The sequence below is a fragment of the Lemur catta genome, chromosome 14 (genome assembly GCF_020740605.2).
Source record: "Lemur catta isolate mLemCat1 chromosome 14, mLemCat1.pri, whole genome shotgun sequence".
Classification (NCBI taxonomy): Eukaryota; Metazoa; Chordata; class Mammalia; order Primates; family Lemuridae; genus Lemur; species Lemur catta.
Genome location: NC_059141.1, coordinates 16689022 through 16713640, shown reverse-complemented (window position 1 = coordinate 16713640; position 24619 = coordinate 16689022). Strand labels below are relative to the sequence as shown.

The 24619-nt window shown below is 36.3% G+C and overlaps 1 protein-coding gene across 2 annotated transcripts in view; it reads left to right on the top strand.

Moving 5' to 3' along the window:
• The window catches only part of MXI1 (MAX interactor 1, dimerization protein), a 71880-nt gene that overhangs the window by 43023 nt on the left and 4238 nt on the right, over positions 1-24619 (top strand). For both annotated transcript variants that reach the window (XM_045569071.1, XM_045569072.1), the window contains exons 4-5: positions 22685-22799; positions 23400-23571. In XM_045569071.1, coding sequence (XP_045425027.1) covers positions 22685-22799; positions 23400-23571 — 287 coding nt within the window. The remainder of the gene's footprint in view (positions 1-22684; positions 22800-23399; positions 23572-24619) is intronic.

Here is a 24619-nt window from a genome sequence, read left to right as displayed (position 1 = left end):
GACCTGAATTTAAGAGCTAAAACCATGAAATTCTTAGAAGAAAACATAAGAGGAAATCTTTGTGACCTTGGGTTAGGGAATGATTTCTTACATTAAACACCAAAAGCACAATCAAAAGAAAAAATAGAAACATTAGACTTTATGAAAATTATAAACATTTTTGCTTCAAAGGACACCATCAAAAAAGTGAAAAGACAGCTTTCAGAATGGAAGAACATATGTGCAGAATATATCTGATAAGAGCATTGGGTCCAGAATATATAAACAACTAAATAATACAAAGACAAATAACCCAATCTAAAAATGGGCAAAGAATTTTAATAGACATTTTTCCAAAGAAGATGTGCAAATGGCCAGTAAACACATGAAAAGATGCTTAACATTAATAATCTTTAGGAAAACGCAAATCACAACTACAAGATACCATTTCACATCTACTAAGATGATTAACTAGGGTTGGTCACCAACTTTGTGATCATCCATTCATCATACTAGTCCACTGATGAGGGGAAAGGCCCTGAAGAGTCCATTGATCTTGCAGTTTGGCACTTAAAAACTGCTGATATCATCATCAGTTGATGGCACTGCACAAATGACTCAACACTTTCTAATTACTTAAGACCTGTAATTAACCACAGATAAGTTTCCGATATATTATGTAGTACCAGTGCCTAATGTGGTATAAGTATTTAATAATGGGAAAAGATTGGGCTCTATATAGCATATAAAAACGGTATGTTTATAGATTTTGGAGAACTTCTAATTAACAATGAATTCTAACAAAATGAAGACCAGATATTGAAAGAATGTAGTAATTTTATTAATTTCATTTAAGGTATAATAAAATATAACTTAATTGTATTTGTTATACCTTGAACAACAGAATTCAAAAGTACAGTTGTGGAGGGAAGGAGAAAGAGATTGTCCAATGACCAGGAAGCAACTACAGATCCAGTTTTCTGACTCAGCAAATAAAAATGTTGGTTACTTCCTTTTGTGGAAAACTAATACCACTACTTTTAATTCACGTAAAAGTCCTGAAGGAGATAATTACACTCTTTGTACTTTTTTAGGCAGTAGGAATTCAGTTACAGTACAGAATTATAGAGGATCACTATAGAACATTAAAAAAGTATGTATGTTTTGGAAAGTGGGGGACACTTATTTAGTAAGATTTTCTCATGAAGCTGTAGAACCAGAAAAATATGTCAGTTAACATTATCAAACAGTATGAAGAATAGCATCATCATGTGTCAGAGAGACATAATTGATGTATTTATTTTTGTATGCAAGTAAATAATTTAACTGTATTTTTATAGGGATAGGAATGCTGAAAACTGTAGAACAACTATAAATAGTTGTCAGAAGTGCAGAGATGGGCACCTGTTAGCATTAGAATTGAATGTTATATGAGATAAAGATGAAGTAATGTGCAGGTTTTAGAGATAAAATTTATGGTTAATAGAGGAAATAGAGCCAGGATAAAATTACACATTTAAAATGCAGTCTATGCAATGAAGTCATTGCACTTGTGTCTAGATAGATTCACAGTTTCTATATTGACCTTTGTCAGAAATAGCTCAGTAAGACTAAGCTTTCTACTCCTGACCTAGGCTACACAGACTGCAAGGTGACAGGCTGACTCAGAGAGAGACAAGGACTGCATTCTAGAAACCAAGTGTTCGCAGTACTTCAGCTATCCAATTACTAATGTTTAAATCAGTTCTACAACAGATACATGGGAACAGATGAGATTATTAGGTTTTAAAAAAATAACCCAGAAAGATAACTTGAAACTCAGATTCTAAAATTTTATCTAGAAACAAACAAATTAAGTCAGACCTTGAATAACTGACATGGCAAGTATTGTATCAAAGGTATGGTAGCTTTTTATCCAAGCGATTACATAGTGTCTATCTCAGTGAAGCTGTAGCTTATTTAGGAAAACACTTCTCAAACTATGAATCTGTAATTGAAAAAAAAACCAGGAAGAGTTTAATGGATTTTCCTGAGATATTTTAGATGATGCAGTACATATTTTATATGCAACTTTGAGGAATGTGTTTGATCCATAAAACTGTACCTGTAGTACTGATGCTTGTAATAATTATGCAGCAGAACTCTACTTGATTTTAAGCAATATACTATTTTGCTAAATTATTTTGTTACACATGATGAATTAATACAGTGTAAATGCTCTGATAAATATTGAAAGCTTAATAATAAGCACAATTCAAATACTTTTTCTCAAACTAATGTCTTATTTAAAGAAATTTCTGTTACAAATTTTGTCAATTAAGGCATGCTAAGAGGCATATAAGTAAAATCTTTTTATTAGATGACAGACTGTTAGTATCTTATCTTTATTTTCTAAAAATTAAGAGAGGCAGATTTCTTTTGATATATTTTAGCTGTTGTGAGGAAAACAATAATTATTTTGCACTTGCTTTTTATACTTATTCTGGTGAATAATGTATTTGAAAAAAATTCAGATCTAAATGAGGATTCATTAATGAGAACAGATTTTCTTAATCTGATTACTTGCTACCCTGTTCTTGAAAACAAATTTTCTTGGAAAAGAATTAATTCAGCACTGGGACGCACACGACATATTGCTTATACTGATATCTTCAGAATCAAGAAAAGTTGGAACTTAACTTATAAGTACATGACTTCCTTGTTTTGTTGGTTTTTTGGGGAAAGCCAGGTTTTTTAATACTAAATGTGGTTTGGGAGCCAAATTGTCAAGAAGGATACCCTGAATCCAACACAGATGGCTTTTTTGGGGGATATATAATGCATTGACATGAGAATTGTACCAGGAGTCAGGAGATACATTTTTTCCTTTCATCTCTACCACTGATAGGCTGTGGATGTTGTATAACTTCCTGGAGTCTTGCTTTTTTTGGCTGTAAAAGGAAGAGACTGAGATGATCTCTGAAATCCCTCCCTACGTGAAAAGTTTTATAGTTCTGTGAATTTTTAACTTCAGTAACTATAGGCATATTAGAAACTTAATTGTTACTGTGCTGTTGCTGAAGCGTTTTCCTTAATATAAATACATATGTACATACACATATGTACAGATGTATATATCTGGCACCCCCACACATACAAAATGAAAGGCCAGTGGGAAAAATCAGCTTAGAACCTCACTTCATTTAAAATTTGATACTTTGTAAAATATCTAAAGATTATTATAATACATATTGCTGTACCTATAATAAGGTCTTGTTTTATAATGAAGTACTTTGATAAGTAGTAAATATTTATATAAAACTAAAATTTGCACTAAGAAACATATTTGTGTGTGTGCTATAAATTCATTCCTCAAAGCTGCATATATGTATGCATATATGCATAAATATGGGTAGATATAGATTTGAATTCTGAGATTTAAATGCTCACAAATATTCAGAATCTCGTCCCTTTTGAAAAACTGACTTCTAAGGAAATGTAACAAGTTAATCTGTAAACATTATTGTGCTATGACTCCTAGTCACTTTTTTTTGTAGTCTCTGACAAGTTTATATTTGCTCAGGCTCCAGAAATTCGGTTTTGTGGTTTTAACTATATTGTATTGCTGTATCTGATCAGTCACTTTAATAGCCCCCAGTGATCACTAGATGAGGTGTGCCATACCGGGAGGAAAAAGCACACTGCTGTTACACAAAACAAGGAAGGACAACTTAGTGCATCTAAAATATTTGTCTATAAATCTGAAAAGAAAGTAAGCTGCAGGTCAGTATATTGTAATCTTTCTTCCTTACCATTTAGACAATAAAAGTAGCTTTTCAGTCCTGTCCTCACTGCTTTGATAGTCTGCCAAGCCCTGTTCCTAATTCAGAGACATCTCTGTTTATTTATTTTTGCCTTCAGAGTTGGTAAGAGTTGCTGGAAATCAGAGATGTGCTGACTGGATCCATTAGAAATTTATGCTGTCTTTAATTGCAATCTCCTTGTGGACTGGCCGTTCTTCTTCTTGTCTCCCTTATAGCATTTATCATAGTGACTATTGAAACCCTTGTGTTATTTTACCCCTCCAATAGAATGTGGGGCAAAACCACAAAGCCAGAGGTCATCAAATCATATTCTAATTTACAGATGGGGCTTTTGTTCCTCTAAAGTTAGGTGGTACGATTGAATGATCTTTTAGTCTTAAAAAATCCTGAGATTTCAAGTACCCAATCCCACTTTTTACCCTCAGATCTAGTTTTTACACCCAGGACTAGGATTGGTATCTCCCACTCTTTATTTCTTCCTTTGCTGAAAATATGGATGCCTGGTTTGAGCTTCTTCATTTTCCCCTATATTTTTGATTTTTGGGTCAGATTCATTGACTGTACCCTCACCCCTTTGAATTTATATGCATGCCTAGAGAGACATGAACAAGATATAACAAGTGTTTATAATAACCAGAAATTAGAAGTAACCTGGATTTCTGTCAATAGGGGAATGGCTAAATAAATGATATGTCCATACCATGCAGCAAGTAAAAAGAATGATGTAGACCTGCATGTGCATTATGTGAAGATATTTCTAAGACATAAATGAAAAAAGCAAATTGCAAAATAGTATTTCAATATGATTTCATTTATGTTAAAAAATAATAAAGCAAAATCATATATAGTTGGCCCCCCATATCTGTGGGTTCTGCATCTATAGATTCTACCAACTGCGAATTGAAAATATTTGGGAAAAAAAATTGGGTCTGGCCGGGCACGGTGGCCTCATGCCTGTAATCCTAGCACTCTGGGAGGCCGAGGCGGGAGGATCGCTCAAGGTCAGGAGTTTGAGACCAGCCTGAGCAAGAGCGAGGCCCTGTCTCTACTGAAAATAGAAAGAAATTAGCGGGCCAACTAAAAATATATATATATAAAAAAAAATTAGTTGGGCATGGTAGCACATGCCCGTAGTCCCAGCTACTCGAGAGGCTGAGACTGAAAGATCGCTTGAGCCCAGGAGTTTGAGGTTGCTGTGAGCTAGGCTGATGCCATGGCACTCTAGCCCGGGCAACAGAGTGAGACTCCGTCTCAAAAAAAAAAAAAAAAAAAAATTGGGTCTGTATTGAACATGTACAGACTTTTTTTCCCTTGTCATTATTCCCTCCACAATACAGTATAACAACTATTTACATGGTATTCACATTGTATTAAGTATCATAAGTAATCTAGAGATGATTTAACATATATGGGAGGATGTGCATAGGTTATATGCAAATACTGCACCATTTGATATTATATCAGGGACTGGAGCATTTGTGGATTTTAGTATTTGAGGGAAGTCCTAGAACCAATTCCCCACAGATACTGAGGGAGGGATGTATTTCTGTATGTACATATATGTGTATGTAAATGTATTGGAAAAGGCACCTGTCAAAAAAGATAAATGTCAAAGTGATACACTTGTTAACCTTTGGGGAAGGGAGCAAGATTCAAGGGGAAACTATCATGTACCAAGAATGCATTACTTACGAACTTAAAAAAGATATTTTTAAAAAGGCAATATATGTAACCTATCTGTACATGTCCATAGATAATAAAGCTGAACAGTGCCTCAGAAAATCATCTAGTCTAGTACTCAAAATCTAAGTCCCTGTAAATTATAATATGCTGCACCAAGGTGGTTAATGACAAAGTCAGGGTGAGAACGTAGGTTTTCCGATTCCCATACCAGAGCTTTTCACACTAGCTTCAAGGCACATTGTATATTTTTCACAAAGCCTTTCCTGATTATCCAAAGTGATCTCTCCTCTAAATTGCTGAGATTCACTGTTTGTGTCACTTATATGAATTTTAACCCATACTACTTTATATTGTAATTTCTCCCCTATCTAGATCATGTATATTCTTTCTAGATGATATACATTCCATGAGGGCAGAGGTCGTTACTTGCTCTTCTTTGTATCTGACATAATGCCTTGTACTTAGTACTCAAGGTACTGGGTACTTTGAGTAACAGGTACTAAGTGAATTAGTAACAGACATTTTTGTAGCAGGTTCTACACCTTTTCTTAGATTAAGAGAAAAAACTCAAATGCCAAATCAAATAAATAGCTGTGTTTTTTTGTTGGTTTTGGTTTTGGGTTTTTTTGTTGTTGTTGTTGGTTTGTTTGTTTTTTTGTTTTTTTTTTTGTGAAACTTGCCGTTTCAAGATAGAAAATATTTTAGTAAGGCACTTAGTGAGATATTTGCTACCCTGCAAATATCTTCCCTTTCCAAGAAAAATAGTTTTGTTCTTCACTCCTGTTTCAGAGATAACAGTTTGTCCCCATAGGATATTCTAGGTAATATGACCCACTTAGGAAATATGTGGTGATTGTGCTTTATAATGGGACATCTCTGCTAAAGTTGTTCCATGGAAAAATGCCTCTTGAGTGTGATGGTTTTACAGATGAAAGTACATTTCTTTCTCTGTTTGAATTGGTACAGCAGATCAAGAAACTCGATTGTGATTTAAAGTTTTACTATAAATAGTGTAGAAGCTGTGACAGGTCTTTTTTTGTTATGAAAACATTTCCTCAAAATATTTGGAATTTATACAAGTATCTTGCCCTTGATGCTTTGTCACCCTCTTCTGTCTACATAGCTCTATAATTGGGTATTAGTATCTTATTAAATTTCAACTTGATTTTTTTGATATAGGCTCTTTTCTATGATTTTCATCTGCAGTTGTGTTAATCCTGTTTTGCATCTGATTTTTTAGAGTTTGGTTTATTCTCATAGTTATCTAATTCAACATCACTGAAAGCCTGTAGAATTGTTTAAACGAATAGATTTTTTTCATGGACGTTTCCATGATCAGCTGGAGCAGTGTTCTTGGGTGGGGCCTTGGGAAGACTTACTCCTTTTTGAAAAGCTAATGTCTTTCTTAGTTTAGAATTAATAGCTTTAGGAAAATACAGGATGCTGTGAATTTCCATAAATGTTGCTAGCCACAGAGATTGTTATTGAAATGGCCAGTTGGTGCTTATAGATGTTCATATAGAGCCACTCTTATGTTATTACAATTAAAAGGTATATGTGTGAGAGAGAGAGAGAGAGATAAACATCTTTTTTTACAAAGATATATAAGAGTTACATATATATCCGTTCTGAGTTTGGCTCATTTGAAAGCTGTGAAGTGATTAAAATAGAGACAGCAAGAGGTTATTAAATAGGAAATGATCTGTAACCATTTTAGTGAGTTTCAAATATGGTATATTGAAGCTTGTTCTTGCTCTGTTATGCTTCTTACTAGAAATTTAAAAAATAGTTTTGTTTAGCACCTTGTGATCTGTGCTTAGAAGGAAAGATATTAATGGTTTGAGGTCATAAATTTTAAATTTTCATCCAGATAAAGATTCCTCATATAGATTAATTTACTCATGATAAAATTAATAGGCATTCACCTATCATTTTCTAAATTTTAATTGGCCTAGAATTTGCTATAATAAAATTCCATTTATTTAAAAATTGTGGTCTTATGGTCAACAATGTTTAGTAATATTTGAATGGAATAGAAAAAATGATTTTTTAAATACTAGCTTGAGGGTTAGTGCTTTAATTTTAAAATAATTTTTTTTTCAAATGGCAGTTCTCTAATGGAGAAACATTTTTGGAAGTGGTATAAAGAACTGTATTCTCCTTCTGTTTAGGATTTTTTAGTTTGGATTTGGAAAGCTGGAACTCAAACATATTTGAGCTTGGCACTTTCAATTTGCAAAATGGACCCATCTTTCTTGGCAAGTGAAGGTTAATCTGAGGTTTCTCAACATTTTTGGTAGAGCTTTGAGTACAGAGGGGTTTGATGTTAGTACAGGCCTATCAGTGGTTAGGAATAAAGAATAGTTAAGAATTATAGATCTCCGAAACTGGATGTGGTGGCATGCACCTGTAATCCCAGCTACTCAGAAGGCTTAGGCAGGAAGATCTCTTGAGCTCAGGAGTTTGAGGCCAGCCTGGGCAACATAATGAGGTCCTGCCTCTAAAAAACAAAAATTAAAAAAAAAGGATTATCTTTTAGCAGCAGTTTTACTATTTTTAATAAAGTACAATTTGGCCTCTCCCTCCAACTCTTTCCCCTCCCGTACTTGGCACTTTCAGGTGAGATAATGAGGAATAAATGTTGAAAATTTAGAAGTTTGTTTCAAACTTCCTTGATTACTTGATCTTGAAAATTTAGGGTTTGTTTTGAACTTCCTTTGATTATCAATCTAGGATGAATTATAAGTTATGGGTAGTGCTCAGATATCTACGCTAATGTCTATTAACAGTCTTATGTGCCATTAACCAACCCCAAGTTTGTGTTTTCTAATTTGAAATTTTTGGTGGAAATGGGAATTCATTTGAAGCGGCTTAGTTCCTGGCACTGATAAATGACCCCTAAAGATAATTACAAGTCACTGACAAGCAATTTTATTAGGCATTGACTGTGTGCTAGGTACCAGGGATGGGATAAAAAAAGTAGAAGTCCTGGGCCCTGCTCTTGAGGATTTGTCTAACTAGGTAGAAGACAAAAGATACTATTATAAAGCCCCTATAAGAAGTATATAGTTAAGTGCTAAGTTGTGGTGGGTCCCAGATAGGAGTTGAAGTAAACTCATAGCAGGGGGTTGTCATAGGCTGAAGCTAGTATGAACAACTTAGTCATGAGTGATTATTCCTGTGATGTGCATGGTTCTGTCCAGGAGTGTGCTGAAATTGGTTTTATCATGTTTTCAGTACATTTGAAAGTGCTTTCAGGAGAAATGCTGTGTCTGAATCTTTTTTGCTCTGTCTTCTAATCATTAAAGTATAGTTTGCTGCTTATTCTGGGGTGAAAGTGAATTTGCAGCTACTCAGCATGGATAAGATAGCTATGTTAATGTCCTTTGCCCACTTTTTCTCCCCCAGGATATTATGAGGGTACAAACATTTTGGTTACATTTTATGTCTTTGCCTCACCCAAGTGAGGATTAGAGGCATGCTCTTCCCCTTTACAATACTTACCGCGTCCATTAGTTGTGAGTTTACGCCCCCCAATCCCCTAATCCCTGGAGAATATTACTACCGTGTGAGCACCATAGTGTTGATCAGTCAGTGCCAATTTGATGACAAGTACATGTGGAGCCTATTCTTCTGATCTTGTGATACCTCACTTCGGATAATGGGCTCAAGCTCTATCCAGGAAAATATAAGATGCTAGATCACTGTTGTTTCTTATAATTGAGTAATATTCCATTGTTTACATATACCAAATTTTAATAATCCCCTCATGAATCGACAGACACTTGGGTTGTTTCCACATCTTTGCAATAGTGAATTGTGCTGCCATAAACACTTGGGTGCAGATGTATTTATTATAGAATGTCTTTTGCTCTTTTGGGTAGATGCCTAATGGTGCTATTGGTGGATCGAATGGTATTTCTATTTTTGGCTCTTTGAGGTATCTCCAAATTCTTTTCCACAGAGGTTGCATTAATAGGCAGTCCCACCAACAGTGTAAGAGTGTTGCCATCTCTCCACATCCTCGCCAGCATTTGTTGTTTTGGGATTTTTTGATAGAGGCCAATCTCACTGCTTTGCCCACTTTTTAATGGGGTGGTTTGATTTTTTTGCTTCCTGATTTTCCTGAGTTCTGTATAGATTCTAGTTATCAGCCCTTTATCAGATGTGTAGCATGCAAATATTTTCTCCCATTCTGGAGTCGTCTGTTTGCTCTCGTGATAGTTTCCTTGGCTGTGCAGAAGCTTTTTAATTTGATCAGGTCCCATTTATTTATTTATGTTGTTCCTGTGATTGCCTTTGGGGTCTTCTTCATAAATTCTTTCCCTAGGTTGATGTCTATAAGAGTTTTTCCAACATTTTCTTCTAGAATTCTTAGTTTCATGCCTTAGGTTTAAGTCTGTTATCCATTGTGAGTTGATTTTTGTAAGAGGTGAGAGGTGTGGATCCTGTTTCAGTCTTCTGCATGTGGCTATCAAATTTTCCCAGCACCATTTATTGAATAAGGGTTCTTTTCCCACGCGCTTGTAGCTCTGACTCAGGCGGGGCAAAGGCAATATATGTTACCTACACATTTGTACCCCCATAATATTCTGAAGTTTAAAAAAAAAGGATAGATATGGGCCTAAGAGTAAATTTAGAGAATGTGATATAGCCTTCTTATTCTCTTAATTTATAGTTGCTTTCCTGGTATGTCTCTAATGACAGCTAAAATACAGTGTCATTTTTAATGGCTGTGTTTTTCCTATGAAAGGGTATCTACCATGGTCCATCCTCTTTTTGTAGTGGCAATATTGGTGAGTGCCCAATATCTTGTAAAAACAACCAAAAGCTTCAGCTGGGATAAATAAATCTGCTATACCTCTGAGTAAATAAGGATAACTGAACACTCACTTCCTTAGCCCTTCAGAATCTCTTGGATGCCATTGTTTTGGAGTACTGTTGAAGATGTTAATTTTATTTTCATAAACCCTATATGATGAAGAGTCTAGTAATTTTTGAGATCATATATTTCCTCTTGTACCTTATATTTTATCTGAGTGCTTCTCAATGTGTCCTTTAATAGAGAACCCCAAAAAAGATGTTTGTGTGGGAAATCCTATGCCCTTTTAAACTTTCTGCCTGGGCTAGTACATTGTCCTAGATTATTGATTTTTAAAAATCTTAACCCACAACCTGTCTTTTTAAAGCTTGTCTAAAAACTGAGGTTGATACAAGATTTTATGCTATTACAAAAAAAATTGGTTTTCTCTTTATTTTCCAATACTTTTACCTGAAGTAATCAGAGAAACACTGGCCCTTTAAAATAATCTAAAATTAAATGTGAAAGATACGGGCTTTCTAATCTGGAAGTGTAATGACTAAATTAGTATAAGGAAAAAATCTGGAAATTAGGAAAGGGTACACTTAGATTCCTTCACCAAAATCATAATGACTAAAATTAGGGAGTATAGCTGCTTTGAATCTCAAAGGAAGAAATTTCAGATTAAAAAAAAGACATTCCTGCTTAATACAATGCATGGTAACTATATAGGGACTAATAGAAAATGAAAATAAAATCAAACTAAGTTTAGATGAGTTCTTTGATAAAATATTGCTATTGGGCTTTGGTAAAATGATATTAGGGTTATGTTTCTATAATATATAGGTCATTGTCATGGAGGACAACTGTCACAGTTTTCCCTTAGCCATCCATTGGTGACACTGACAAAAACTCTTTGGCATTTGGACCATTGGTGTGACCAGTGTTGCGTTTTTCTTTGAAATTGTAATGTTTGTATGGTTTTCCTATCTTGATTCACTTTATTCCAGCCTGACTCACAATTATTCCTTTACAGAACAGCTTGTATTTGGCAAAGCTGTACAAAAATCCAGTCCCTTCTAAATAAGGTTCTTTTTCAATTAGAAATTCCATCTTTGCAGTTAAAACATTTGTAAATATAACACAGTTTAGATAGAGCTGAATGATTTTGCCAGACTGCTATTTTTGTAATGGAGAAGGCTTTTCCTAAACAGCAATTTGATGATACTGGACTCTTAGAACTTCCTTGAAAATAGTTGGAATTTACTGCTGTGTGTATTGAGACAGATGAATAGAGAGCATGGGTATATGGGCTTGCAGTGTTCAAGAAATATTGGTATTTTTGAAAATACTGAAAAAATATTGGGTTTTATTTTTCACCATTTCGAAGGATCCTTGATACACATTTTGTTCTGTGGGATGGGAGATATTGGTGATCCTCAAAGATGTTTTAGGCCTTTCATCCTGCAGTATCTAAAAGGAAATGTAGCCAAGTTTGATAAACTTAAACCTCCATACTCTACCAGCTTCATTAGTTGGAATAATAGTCTTTATGTTCTTATTGTTGGAATGTATTCTTAGGCAAGAGAGCCACACAATCTGTGATGATGAACATCCAGGATTTTGACTGGCAGTGGTAACAAAATGAAACATTTTCCCTCAGCCTGGCTCTTCCTTCTTGTCCCAAATCCATGGACCTGTATAGATTTTTCAGGGCTGCTCTCCTGAGCTATTGATGAAATCAAAGTGTGTAATTATTATTTGTCAATTAAAAGAATAAAGAAATACAAAGAAGAAAGTGTAATAGCACTTGTATAGCTGTCCTTGGAACAGAAAACTCTGATAGTATTGAGCTGAGGCTGGAATCACATAAAATAAATCCTACAGCTCTTATTCTTCTCTCATTTAATCTTTTCCTTGGCTTTTCCAGAGGAGAGTCAAACAAAGATTTAGACAAATATAAATAGAAGCAAGTCACACAGTGTAGTGTTGCAACCTAGCCATAACTTAAACTCAGTCTTTCACTTGATGAAAGTTTACCATTTAGGAGATTGTTAATCTTCTGAACACCTTTCCCTTTTCAGAGGGTTTTTGAAAAATAGAATAGTTTTCAAGACATGTTCACTGTCTACCTGCCTAAAAGTGCTCTTCTGTCAGTGCCCTAATATGACACTGAAAAAATTTCTGCCTTATCAGAGGAGAGCATGCCTAGGATTGGTGCCAGGTGTTGTGTTATGCTAGGCTGCCTCCAAAAGTAACTCTCAAAACTACTCTTAAGTTGGGCCCTTTGTGGTCAGAAAAAAATGTGATATAGTATAGTGAAAGAGAAAGCTCAGAACAGTTAAACAATTTAGAACTAAAAAGATATAACAAAACATTAATTCTCTTTCGTTATCAGGACTATGGCAGATTTTAAAGTCTATGACTTTTAGTTTTTTGGAGGTTCCAAATAGCCTGTGAATGCCCCAGGGTTATTAAACAACAACAACAAACTACACAAACACATCAGCCAACAATTGCTCTTTGTACCCTTTCCCTACTCCAAATGTTATCCCCTCCTCACCAAAAAACAAACAGACTGCATTTTGACTTTGGGAAAACTGTGCTAAAATAAAGTTTAAAAATGACTGAATTGGCAGATGTCCAGCAATGCCAAACCATTTGCCATCTGCCAGTAGTAAGCATGGTTACCACTTTTAATCATTTAGCTCTCTATTTCGGGTCACTCATATTCGATATAAATTGTGACTATTCACCTTCCAGTGATACAGTAATTCTTAGGCCAGAGTGTTCCTGTTTCATTTAATAAAATGTCTTTCCTCCTAAGTGAATATATCCCCTTAAAACGGTGGTCCCTAACCACCTGTTAGGGACCAGGCTATTCCCCTGCCCCCACCCCAGTCCGTGGAATAATTATCTTCCATGAAAGTTGAGGGGGGGGGGGGGCGGCACACAGCAGGAGGTGAATGGCAGGAGGTGAGCAAGCAAAGCTTCATCTGTATTTACAGCTACTCCCCATTGTGAGCGTGCGTGCATCACCACCTGAGCTCCACCTCCCACCCTGTCCGTGGAAAGTTTGTCTTCCATGAAACTGGTCCCTGGTGCCAAAAAGGTTGGGGACCGTTTGCCTTAAAATGAGCTATTACACTAATCACATCTTACCAGTGGGGCCATTTTTAATCTCACTTTACTATTTTCATTTTATGCTAATATGAACGGCTACATTACAAAGCCTTCTTCAGGTGTGCTGTGTAAGATCGTTTATTATTAGAGATCAGTAATAGTATTTCTTCATTTCTCTCTGCCATCCTGGACAATAATTTGATGTAATTAAACAGTTATACTGGGCTCTGGGTAGGAGTGGAGCTGTAAAAGTTAGACTTAAACTTTTGTAGAAGAGTAGACTTAATTTTTGTTATATGCATTTTGTGTATAAAACTAAGGCAATGTCTTATGGAACGGCATCACTGTGTCTCAAATCTGACTTGCCAGCACGTAGGAAGTTTGTTTTGGTTTCAAAATGTACTTTACCCCATGGTGGCTGGCAGGGTACAATACTATTGACATCACTGTGTTTCAAATAGAAAATTAACAAGTAGCTACTGTTGTGATTGCAGATTGCCTTCCCAGTCCCTGTGAGAGAATGCTTTTTCTTTTGGACAGCAATACTTCTCAGCCCCTTGGTACCATTAAATCAGCCAATGGGGGCTGCCAGAATAGGGATGAACACCAACAAAAGGCCAGAGAGTAGAAACACTGTTAGGCAAAAATCTTTAATCAGTTTCCAGATTGATGTGAAAGATAAATAATTTTAAAAAATTCTCTCCCACTCACGCTAAGTTTTGACAGTAGTCCAGGTTCAGAGCCTGATCTCTTCAGAGAGGAGTATCCTTTCCCTCCACCCAAACCCCTGGAGAGTTGCCAAAGGAAAATAAGCTATTTTGTATTTAGAACAAATTGCCACTGTTTTCTCCAGTGATGTAGCCCTATTTCCCAGACTTTGAAACTTGGAATACAGAAAGTTCTTGTGTGACCAAAGAAGAAATATGGTGAATGAATGATCAAGTTTTTCTTTTTAACCAAATCCTCATAAACAGATAAGAGAGGGGATATATAGATAGAAACTAAATTTAGCACAGAATGGATATTAAGTGAGGAATTTCTTTTAAATCACTTTGGAGTGGGTTTCTTGTGGGAGTTCTAGTAAAGACAAATGCCTCTGGAACAAGATTTTAATTTTTTTTTTTTTTCCCGAGCAAGGCTGTCAAAAGTGAAGTCTTCCTTAGAGATGGATGCAGGACAATAAAAAAACAATTGTTTATGTGTTCTGCTCTATAGTCTTCAGTCAGCAATCCATTGATCTTGCAAACCTATGTACACATTAGTTTCTCATTTATCAAATGGGACAAAAACTGTCGATTTAATTTTTTTCTTCCTTGCATTGTGCATATTTCTTTTTAGGCTTTACCCTCTCCTACCTGGGTTTTCTTAGCTGTTTCTTTTCTATTTTCTCCTTAGTGATTGCCTTCCTCCCATTATACTTGTTATTATCACTATTTCATTCTTTTTTTTTTTTTTTTACCATGGCATATCTTTCTCTAATTACTATTTCTTGAACAACAGCTGGAACAAAGGTCAAACTTAAATTTAAGTTAGATCAAATTTTCTACTTGCTAGGCGGCCTGTTAAATGAGGTCAAAAAGTTGAAATTGGTGACAAAAAATTGGATTTAAAAAAATTTTCTCTGAATTTCATGACATTGTTTTCCTAGTCCTCCATCACTGTAAAAACTTTGATAAAGTCATTCTGTTGTAATGCAATTCTTAAGCCCTCTGCTTCACTATTAAGAGAGATGTTGACTCTAATCAAGAGTTAGGTTGGATTTATGCCTGTAATCCCAGCACTCTGGGAGGCTGAGGTGGGAGGATCACTTGAGGAGTTTGAGACCAGCCTGAGCAAGAGCGAGACCCTATCTCTATATAAAATAGAAAACTTAGCCAGGTGTGGTGGCATGTACCTGTAGTCCCAGCTATCGGGAAGGTTGAGGCAGGAAGATCATTTGAGCCCAGGAGTTTGAGGTTGCAATGAGCTGTGACGACACCACTGCACTCTAGTCAGGGCAACAGAATGAGACTCTGTCTCAAAGAAAAAAAAAAAAGGTTGGAGACTGTTGGTTACCCGAAATGTAGATCTTTTGGTGGAGCACACCTTAACGTTCACTGGTAACTTCAGCTGCACCAAATACAAACAAACAAATAAGTGTTAAGAGTTTTGGCATTCATAAGCAGATCTCTTATGAATGTTGCCCTGGCATCTGGTTATACTACTTGAAGGCCCCAGTATTGATTGTTACTTCAACTTCGGTGAGTTAGAGAGTCCCAGAAACATCCACTAGAAATTAATGGTGTGTGTGTGTGTGTGTGTGTGTGTGTGTGTGTGTGTGTATTACATATCTCTCTTCCCCATAGTGTGTTTGGTATTGGAAAAACAGAAATGATTGACCGTATGCATTCAATCTCAATTAAAATACAATGTGATTAGTGTAAAAATCAAGTATTAATCATTCAAGGAAGGAGAGTGTGGCAAGGAAGATCTCATGGAAGAAACAATAATTTGGCTGTGGGCTCAAAAGTGAGTTGGATGCCAAGTGAACAGTTGGAAAGAAGGGCATTCCAGGTAGGGAAATCAGCAAGTAAAAAAAAACACATTTGGTTGTGGAAGAGGTTTGTAAGAGTATGAGTAATGGGATGTGAGGCTAGAAAGGTGGTAGGCAGAGAACTAAATTATAGTCTTCAATGAGGTAAAAATTACTACTGGCAACTTTTAAAATCTTTATAGCATCTAGCTTAGTGGTATAATAGGGTGGGACTCATTGTTTACTGATGATAATTGTTGTTGACTGAGTGGCACTTCATGCACTTCATATCCCTTGAGTTGTAAAAACTACATAAAAGTTTAGCCTACATGAAATCTGTGTAGTTTGAGAATATACTATTTCGTCATCTTTAATTTACTTACATCTCTCTCCTCCCATATCCCCTCTGCCATCTCTCCTGTCCCTTCTCCTTCCCTCTCTAAACCTTTGAGACATAATCCCAGCCATGAATCAGAAATGGTGTTCTGAAGTCCAAAGCTCTCATAGTGATCTGTAGTGATTTGTTCTAGCAGTTTGAACACAGATTCCTGGAGGTCCTGGGATGTAGTACAGGTTGAGCATTCCAAATTTGGAAATCTAAAATGGTCCAAAATTCAAAACTTTTGAGTGCAGACATGATGCTCAAAGGAAATGCTCATTGCAGTACTTTGGATTTTTGGAATGGGAATGTTCAGCTGGGTGTAATGCAAATATGCCAAAATTCAAAATCTAAAACACTTCTGGTCCCAAGCATTTCAGGTAAGGGATACTCAACCTGTATGAAATAATGTGAAATTTATTTGAAGACTTCTTTTATTTTATAGGTACATTTTATATTATCTGTGCATGTTTTTATATAAAAATAATGTTTTTCTTCCAATCTTTGAGAAAATTATGACTTACGGAAGGAATGCTATATTTTAACCTAGTAGCTTCAGCTACCCTCTGGCTCAGTATTGAATACCTCTAGGGGTATACATAGCTTTCCCTAAGAACTACTTAGGTTTTATAGGGAGAAAGTGGTTTTTAAAAGTCTTCTAAAAATAAATAACATGTATCTCAATTGATTTTAATTCTCATTTGTATATAGTTGATAATGGGACAGTAGAATATATTATGTAATATATATGTTATATATAATATACAACTTGTATAATTTGCAACTTCGTTATAATACTTGATATTTCTGTTTGGTTATTCTATAAGATAACAATTAAGAAGTATATTAAGTAAAAGCAACTTCTTTTTGAAAAGTGAGGATAGGGTCCCAGCTAGTCTCCTAAGGTTTTACTTCTGTTGTCATTGTGTCCCATGACTACCACAATCAGATCTGACGCTAGGGAAATGCCACTTGCCAAGTTACTACCTGGGAGTTAATAGCCTGTTTATTTTTTGTGAAGTGGATAATATATGTGTTGTAGATGAAACATATAATTATAAAATGCCATTTATAGAACTAGCTTGTCAAGGTTTCTTATTTCATAAACATAAGCTGAACAGCAGAATATGATCATATATGTTTTAGTAAATAAAATTCATGAGGAGCAATGTGCTTTTGACATCTCAGGATCCATTTTTCATATCATTTTTCGTAAGAAAAGTAGGCAGGCAGATTTTTTTTTGGTAACTTTGGAGGTTTTTAGAAAATTCTCAACACATTAAATTTTAGAGAAACGTTGGTATATAGAATGTGTAGGATAAGCAGCTAGCTGCTGTCATGTGCAGGAGAGTGTGGGGAGTTGGGAAACCTGGCCACAAGCCACCACAGCTTTGAAGAATGTGGCTCATGGGAGGACTCGCAGCCCGTTGCATAACATTCAGCAGAGAGGAAAATATAAGCATTGTCCCTATCACTTGACTTGTTTTCCATTTTGATTTAGTTACTTGGCAAAGTCTTGGTATCCTGTAGCGGAGGAATGAAAGACAAGCAAGTTCCAGTGAAGGACCATGCCTCTAAGGGCGTCAGCCAGTGGATAGTTTGTGGGGCCAGATGGGGGTTAGATTTCTTATTGTTGGGCCAGGTGGATTAGAGTTTCGAGAGACTTACATGAAAAACATCATCAGATGATACTTGCAATTTTTTTCTGAAAGGGAATTCTTTCCTCTCTCCTCCCACAACAGTGTGTGCTGCTTTTAGTTGACATACCTGTGCTTTAAAATGTCACAGCTACTGGGAAAGGCCATTTTATAACAAAATCATTTCCCTTCATGTTCTGGGGTATGTCAGTTTGGCAGTAGAGTTTACAGGGTTTGAATTCAAAAGCATTAGTTCCTTCATGGAAAAATGATCCCAATGTACCAAAATAAAAGCCAAACAGACTCTAATTGTTCTTTTTCCCACAGGGGGCTTGCCCTTTTTGAAGGTGTGGTTAATTTTGATAGGACTCTTCTCTCTAACAGGGTTAGTGGCTGGGAATTGCCTTTTCTCCTGGGTAAAACCCATTTTCAAATTTCATTTTAAAACAGACCTGTAAGTGTCTTTGAAAATAAAAGTACCTTGGTATCTCTCCATTCTCTGACCCCCTCCCTCTCAGCAAGGAGACTACAGTTTTTTCACAAGGTACCTCCTGCTGCAATGTCTAATTCTAACTTTGCTTTGCTGTCACTCATGCTAAATTAGGAAACGTTTCAGGTTTATAGCTTTCGTTGAGTTACCTGTGTATTTTTAAAAAGTATTTATGTGTTAATAAAAGTCAAGTAAATGCCAACCAGGGGGCTTAATTTTTTTTTTTTTATCATTTTTCACCAAGTCTAGTTCTATAAAGTTTACAATGCTGGTTTTTTTTTCTACTTGCTGTTGTCTAGTGTTCATCGTAATATTCGGCATAGCACCATTAACTTTCCCCATCCTTCTTTCCCTACTTTGACTAGAGGTGCAGAACCATACCTTTTGTGAATCTTTATTCTCCATGTTAGCTCTTCCACTCCTCAGAGACTTGAAAAATAGCGTATGATATTTGTTATTTTTTTCTCTGTGAATACAGATTTTCAGATTAAACTAAGCCTTTTTCTTCTGTCTCTTGTCCTCTTACCTTCCCCCAAAGTCTTATAGTGCCCGTGATTTGGCAACCCCATGCAGGAGGCTTCTGAGCTAGCAGTCACGTGAGAGTGAAGGCAAGAAAAGAAAGGACCAGATGGCATCAAAAGATATGCCTTTCTAGGTCACTGGTGGTTAAGCTTGCAGTCTGGTTACCAACAGGGAGACTGAGAGGGAAAGGGTGGAGAGCGGCACCATTGTAAGGGAAGAATAATTTTGCCATACAATTCTTGTTCCAAGAATTTGCTGGAGAGAAAAAACTTACACGTGGAAGAGAATGGGTTTTCTAATTTAACCCTTTCCAGTTTTTAGTCACAGGGTACCCATTGCTTTTGGAAGGGTGCATTTACCTAAGTGGCATATATGCACATGTGGTTAACTATACGTGCATTATTTGGATGGGACTCTGAAAAGTGTGGCTCCCTGTTGGTCAGCTGCTGTCCTTCAACTATCATTAGATCGGTGTTATTCCACTCTCCAAATGCCTGTTCATTTACAAGTACAAAAACTAGAGGAAATGACAGTGAGCTCCCACAGATACACCTCTCCCTACAGGAGAGCAGAGGATACCCATTCATTGTTCATCCCTTGTTAGTGTCTATTTTGGAGGACTGTATTTACAAAACATGGAGAATGGGATCACTAGCCTTTCTGAGACATGACACCTCGGGGTATGTTTTCTTGGTGTAAGCTGTATGTCCGAAGAGATTCATAATTACCTGACTGAAGAAATGTGTAGTAGTGGCTGATAAAAAAGTATTTTAGAGGGTATTCTGCCTTCCCTGTTTGTTTAGGCATTATTCAGACTTCCATCTAGGTAGCCCCTGATTTAACAGTGCTATTGCAGATACCCAGACTGCTGCACTTAGCTGGTATATTCTTAACGGAATTCCAAGTCAGTTGTTTTCCCTTAAATGAAAGAAACTGAGGTATTTTTATTTATTTTATTCATTTATTTTTGAGACAGAGTCTTGCTCTGTCACCTGGGCTAGAGTGCAGTGATGTCAGCCTAGCTCACAGCAACCTCAAACTCCTGGGCTCAAGTGATTCTCCTGCCTCAGCCTCCTGAGTAGTTGGGATTACAGGCGCCCACCACCATGCCCTGCTAATTTTTGTATTTTTAGTAGAGATGGGATCTCGCTCTTGCTCAGGGTGTTCTCGAACTCCTGACCTCAAGAGATCCTCCCGCCTCGGCCTCCCAGAGTGCTAGGATTACAGGCATGGGCCACCACACCCGAACTGAGGTATTTTTAATTTTAGGTTTAAACTTGGTCCTAATCTATAAAGTTAGTTCCTTTACTCTTTTAATTATCTGGAAAGTCTTTGCTTCTTCGTAGACAGATTCAGTATCCCTCAAGTCCAAAGTTACGTTTCAACCTCTTTTACAAGTCTATACCTCCTCCAATCATTATCTCTCCATTTATTCAGTTTCTGTTTCCCTTGATATCTGATGACTCATTTCAGTATGAACCAAATGAGACAAAATAGTTATGTTTCGTTCTGAAGTCTATAAACTCTTAAAGTTTACATTTCTTTTTTACTTTTTCTGCAAGTATCTGGAGCAGTGCTGAGTCCGCAAAAGTCATATAATAAATATATGACTGAGTGATTAAAAAGAGAAAAAAGACATTTTAATATTATGTTAGTTATTTTCAGCCTAGGTTTTAGTAAGTCTCACAAAATAGAAAATCGACCTGCCCTTTTTTCTTTGATGTGAAACTACAGTAAGGAATCATTTTGAAGTTTCTTAAACTGAAAAGTAAAAGATAATTCCTATATATACTGAAATTCTGGGGTTAAGTAATTTGAACAAAATTGACAAGCTATTCTTGAGGTAACATACTTGTTAACTTTACTATTTGCTTTGTTAACTTTTTCTAGAAGACTGAATTCAGAACCAGAACCTCTAAGAGAACTGCTGGTGTGTCTCTCCAACCTCCAGTCATATCATATGAGTGCAGTTGTTAGGCATATGTCATAATAATCCTAACGGGCAGTTTGAAGGCACCTTTTTACCCTGTTCTTTTTTTTTTTTTTTTTTTGTCTGCTCAACAAGAGCACTCTATAATCACGTGAGATTCCTCACCTAAGAGATTTTCCAGTGAAAAATGAAAATTCTGCTAAAGGTTCTATGAATTTGGAGGGAGGAGAGTGGCTTTGAAATTGTTAAATATTATTAAGGGGGAATCGATTGATATATGTTTAATGTAGGGAAAATGAAAGCATTCCTTTATCCACATCGGGTATATCAGATTTCTGCCTGGAGCCAGTTATTAGACTTGAGGTATTGAACTCAAAGAGATTTGGAATGGACATACTAACAAACCTTTAGCTATAGCTGAGCTAGTAGGTGCTAAAAGAATCTTGACAGTTCATCAGCCAAACCTCTGACCTCACTACCCTTAATCGTCCTTGCTTGTCAGTGACATAATTGGCTGCATATCGCCTTCTCTTTCAAATTCTTAGCATTTGAGAATTTCATTTGACATTTTTTGTGTATTAAAACAGTAAGCATAGTTTGGTGGGTGAGTTAGTTAAAACCATTTTGGTCCTTTTTGAAAAGAAAATGTTAAGTGTTTTGTTCTGATGAGTTGAGACAGTTGCTAAAGTTCAGTTTTAGCTGCTTTTAAGGAGTAGGGGTGAACATTTGTGGATTTTCTTTTCAGATACACTGTAAACTGCTGAATTATATTATGCCTTATGAGGCATGGGACCAAAGATATGGACTAGTATTGTTTTAGGATGAAATTATATACTTAGAACTCATTCTTATTACCACGATCATAGTTCCTTTTAGAGCCCAGGGAAGGTAAATCCATGGGGCTCTCTGTTAGCATTTTCAGGAGAAATTTCCCCAAACTTTCCCACAGGATGGGTGGATCAGAGAATGCAATAATGACTTTCAGTAAAGACTTTGTCACCTTGTGTAGAAAATTGAAGGCAGGTAGTGAGAGAGAGAAAGGGAGGGAGGGGGAGAGGAAGAGAGGAAAAGAAATAAAAATTAAGCTAATGAGCTGGTACACTTAGATGGGAAGCAGGGGACTATTTTATGGGTTGTTGTTTCAGTGGTTAGAATTGGCCCCAGGGTGTATATTTTGTCCACCACCTAGCTGGTCACAGAATTTTGCTGTTTCATTTGTGTTGGACCACAAGAAATTGGCATTTTTGTAAGTAAAAAATGGTTGAATGTCAGAAATGGTTCAACCTAATATATAACAACATGTAACACACTGTAGGATGGCTACAGTTGCAGAGAGGGGTGTGTGTGTGTGTGTGTGTGTGTGTGTGTGTGTGTGTGTGTGTGTGTGTAAGTAAAAGGTGGAAGGAAATAGAAACTTGTGAGCATTTTATATCCCCTTGGGGTACCACACCTGAAAACCCCTACTCTAGCCTGTGGTTTTAGGCATTCAATATAAAATAAAATTGCCCTAGTATGTTTTCATATTTCCATATTAATACAGTTGAGACAGTTTATGGGTGGCTAAGAAATCAACCATCTCTGTTACAGATTACCATTGGGCATAATAATCTGAAGTCATTTGTATCTACAGAGTATGACAGAAATGGCAGAGACCGAAATGCAGGTATCCCTGCACTTGCAGATACTTTAAAACTGAAGCATTAGGAGTGTAACATCTATCCTAAGGGCTGAATGATTGCAAATTATTATTTGTCTTACAATAGGCTTTATGATGCTTCTAGTGGAATATCTAGGCTGTGCTGATTTGACTTTTTGTCTTTCTTAGACGAGCTCATCTGCGCCTGTGTTTAGAACGCTTAAAAGTTCTGATTCCACTAGGACCAGACTGTACCAGGCATACAACACTTGGTTTGCTCAACAAAGCCAAAGCACACATCAAGGTGAGAAGTTTTACTTTCAGATTTGAACAATTCTCTTGGTTCTGATTTAATTATTGGCAGTGATTTCTATTCATATATATTAGCTAACTCACTATGCCCTCCTTAATAACTGTCCTCAAGAGAAATCTTTCTAAAAATTTACCAGCTAATCTGATGGGAGCAACATAACTTGATTAAACTAAATTGTTTTGACAGCGTGGCCATTTGAAGAACTAGGAACCCTAGGAAAATAACAATTACCCTCCTGATACTCAGAAGGAAGCAGTTGTGCCCTCTGGTGGAGATGACTTCATTCGGCTGTGTTCCTCAGTATTTTTCCATCAAATACCACACTACAGAGGAAGTTTCTCTGTGATCACTGACTTGTAGAATTCCATCTTGTTCAAGTAACATAGGATTCGTTACACACACATACACACACAAGTAAAGACAGAACTATTTTAGATACTTAAAAAATGTGTATTTATGTATATTTTATGTGCACACATGTATATTGATTCATGCTTTCTATGCCAAAGAAAAAAATCTTTTAAGATGTTAGTAGAAATCAGTTTTATTGTTTGTACTGGACTATACACAAGCATCATTTCATCGTTTTAGAAACTTGAAGAAGCTGAAAGGAAGAGCCAGCACCAGCTCGAGAATTTGGAACGAGAACAGAGATTTTTAAAGAGGAGACTGGAACAGCTGCAGGGTCCTCAGGAGATGGAACGAATACGAATGGACAGCATTGGATCGACTATTTCTTCAGATCGTTCTGATTCAGAGCGAGGTAGGCAGTATGCCTCTTCTCTAATGAAATACTAAGCATGTCTCTGTCTGGATTTAGGGAGGCCATGTTGGGTGGCACTATATTTGCCTTCTTTTTAGCCAACACTGTAACATTTTAGATTTTATGTAATAATATCTAGCAGTGCCTGTGTGAAGTATAGAACTTTGTTAAATTTTTTTTTTTTTTTTTTTTTTTTTTTTTGAGACAGAGTCTCACTCTGTTGCCCTGGCTAGAGTGCTGTGGCATCAGCCTAGATCACAGCAACCTCAAACTCCTGGGCTCAAGCAATCCTACTACCTCAGCCTCTTGAGTAGCTGGGACTACAGGCATGCGCCACCATGCCCAGCTAATTTTTTCTATATATATTTTTAGTTGTCCAGTTAATTTCTATTTTTTTAGTAGAGATGGGGTCTCGCTCTCGCTCAGGCTGGTCTCGAACTCCTGACCTCGAGCAATCCACCCACCTCGGCCTCCCAGAGGGTTTAGGATTACGGGCGTGAGCCTCCGCGCCCGGCCTGTTTTCACTTTTTATAATGGAAATTCTCAAACATACTCAAAAGTAGAGAGAATAGAATAATGAACTCCCAATATACTCACCATCCAGTTTGAACTGCTGTCAACATTCTGTCATTCCTGTTTCATCTATTCTATACCACCCTCCCCCTCAATATTTTTTCTGGAATGTTTTAAATCAGATCCCAAATAACATCATTTTGCCACTAAATTTCAGTATGTATCTTGAATAAATAGGACTTTAAAAAATGTAGTTATAATACTAATATCATACAAAATAAAATCAGATAATCTAAATGTCATCTAATACCCAGTCTGTGATAAATTTTCTCCAGTTGTCTCAAAAATGGTATTTAACCATTAATATATATGTTTGAATCAGGATCCAAAATCCACATTGCATTTTAGTGCGTGCCTTTTAGGATACTCCTGCTTGCTTTTTCATACCATTTTGGTAGAAACAGAAAACTGATTTATAACTAACATCTCAAAAAGACTTCTTTGCAAAAGAAACATGAATGAATATACGCGTTTG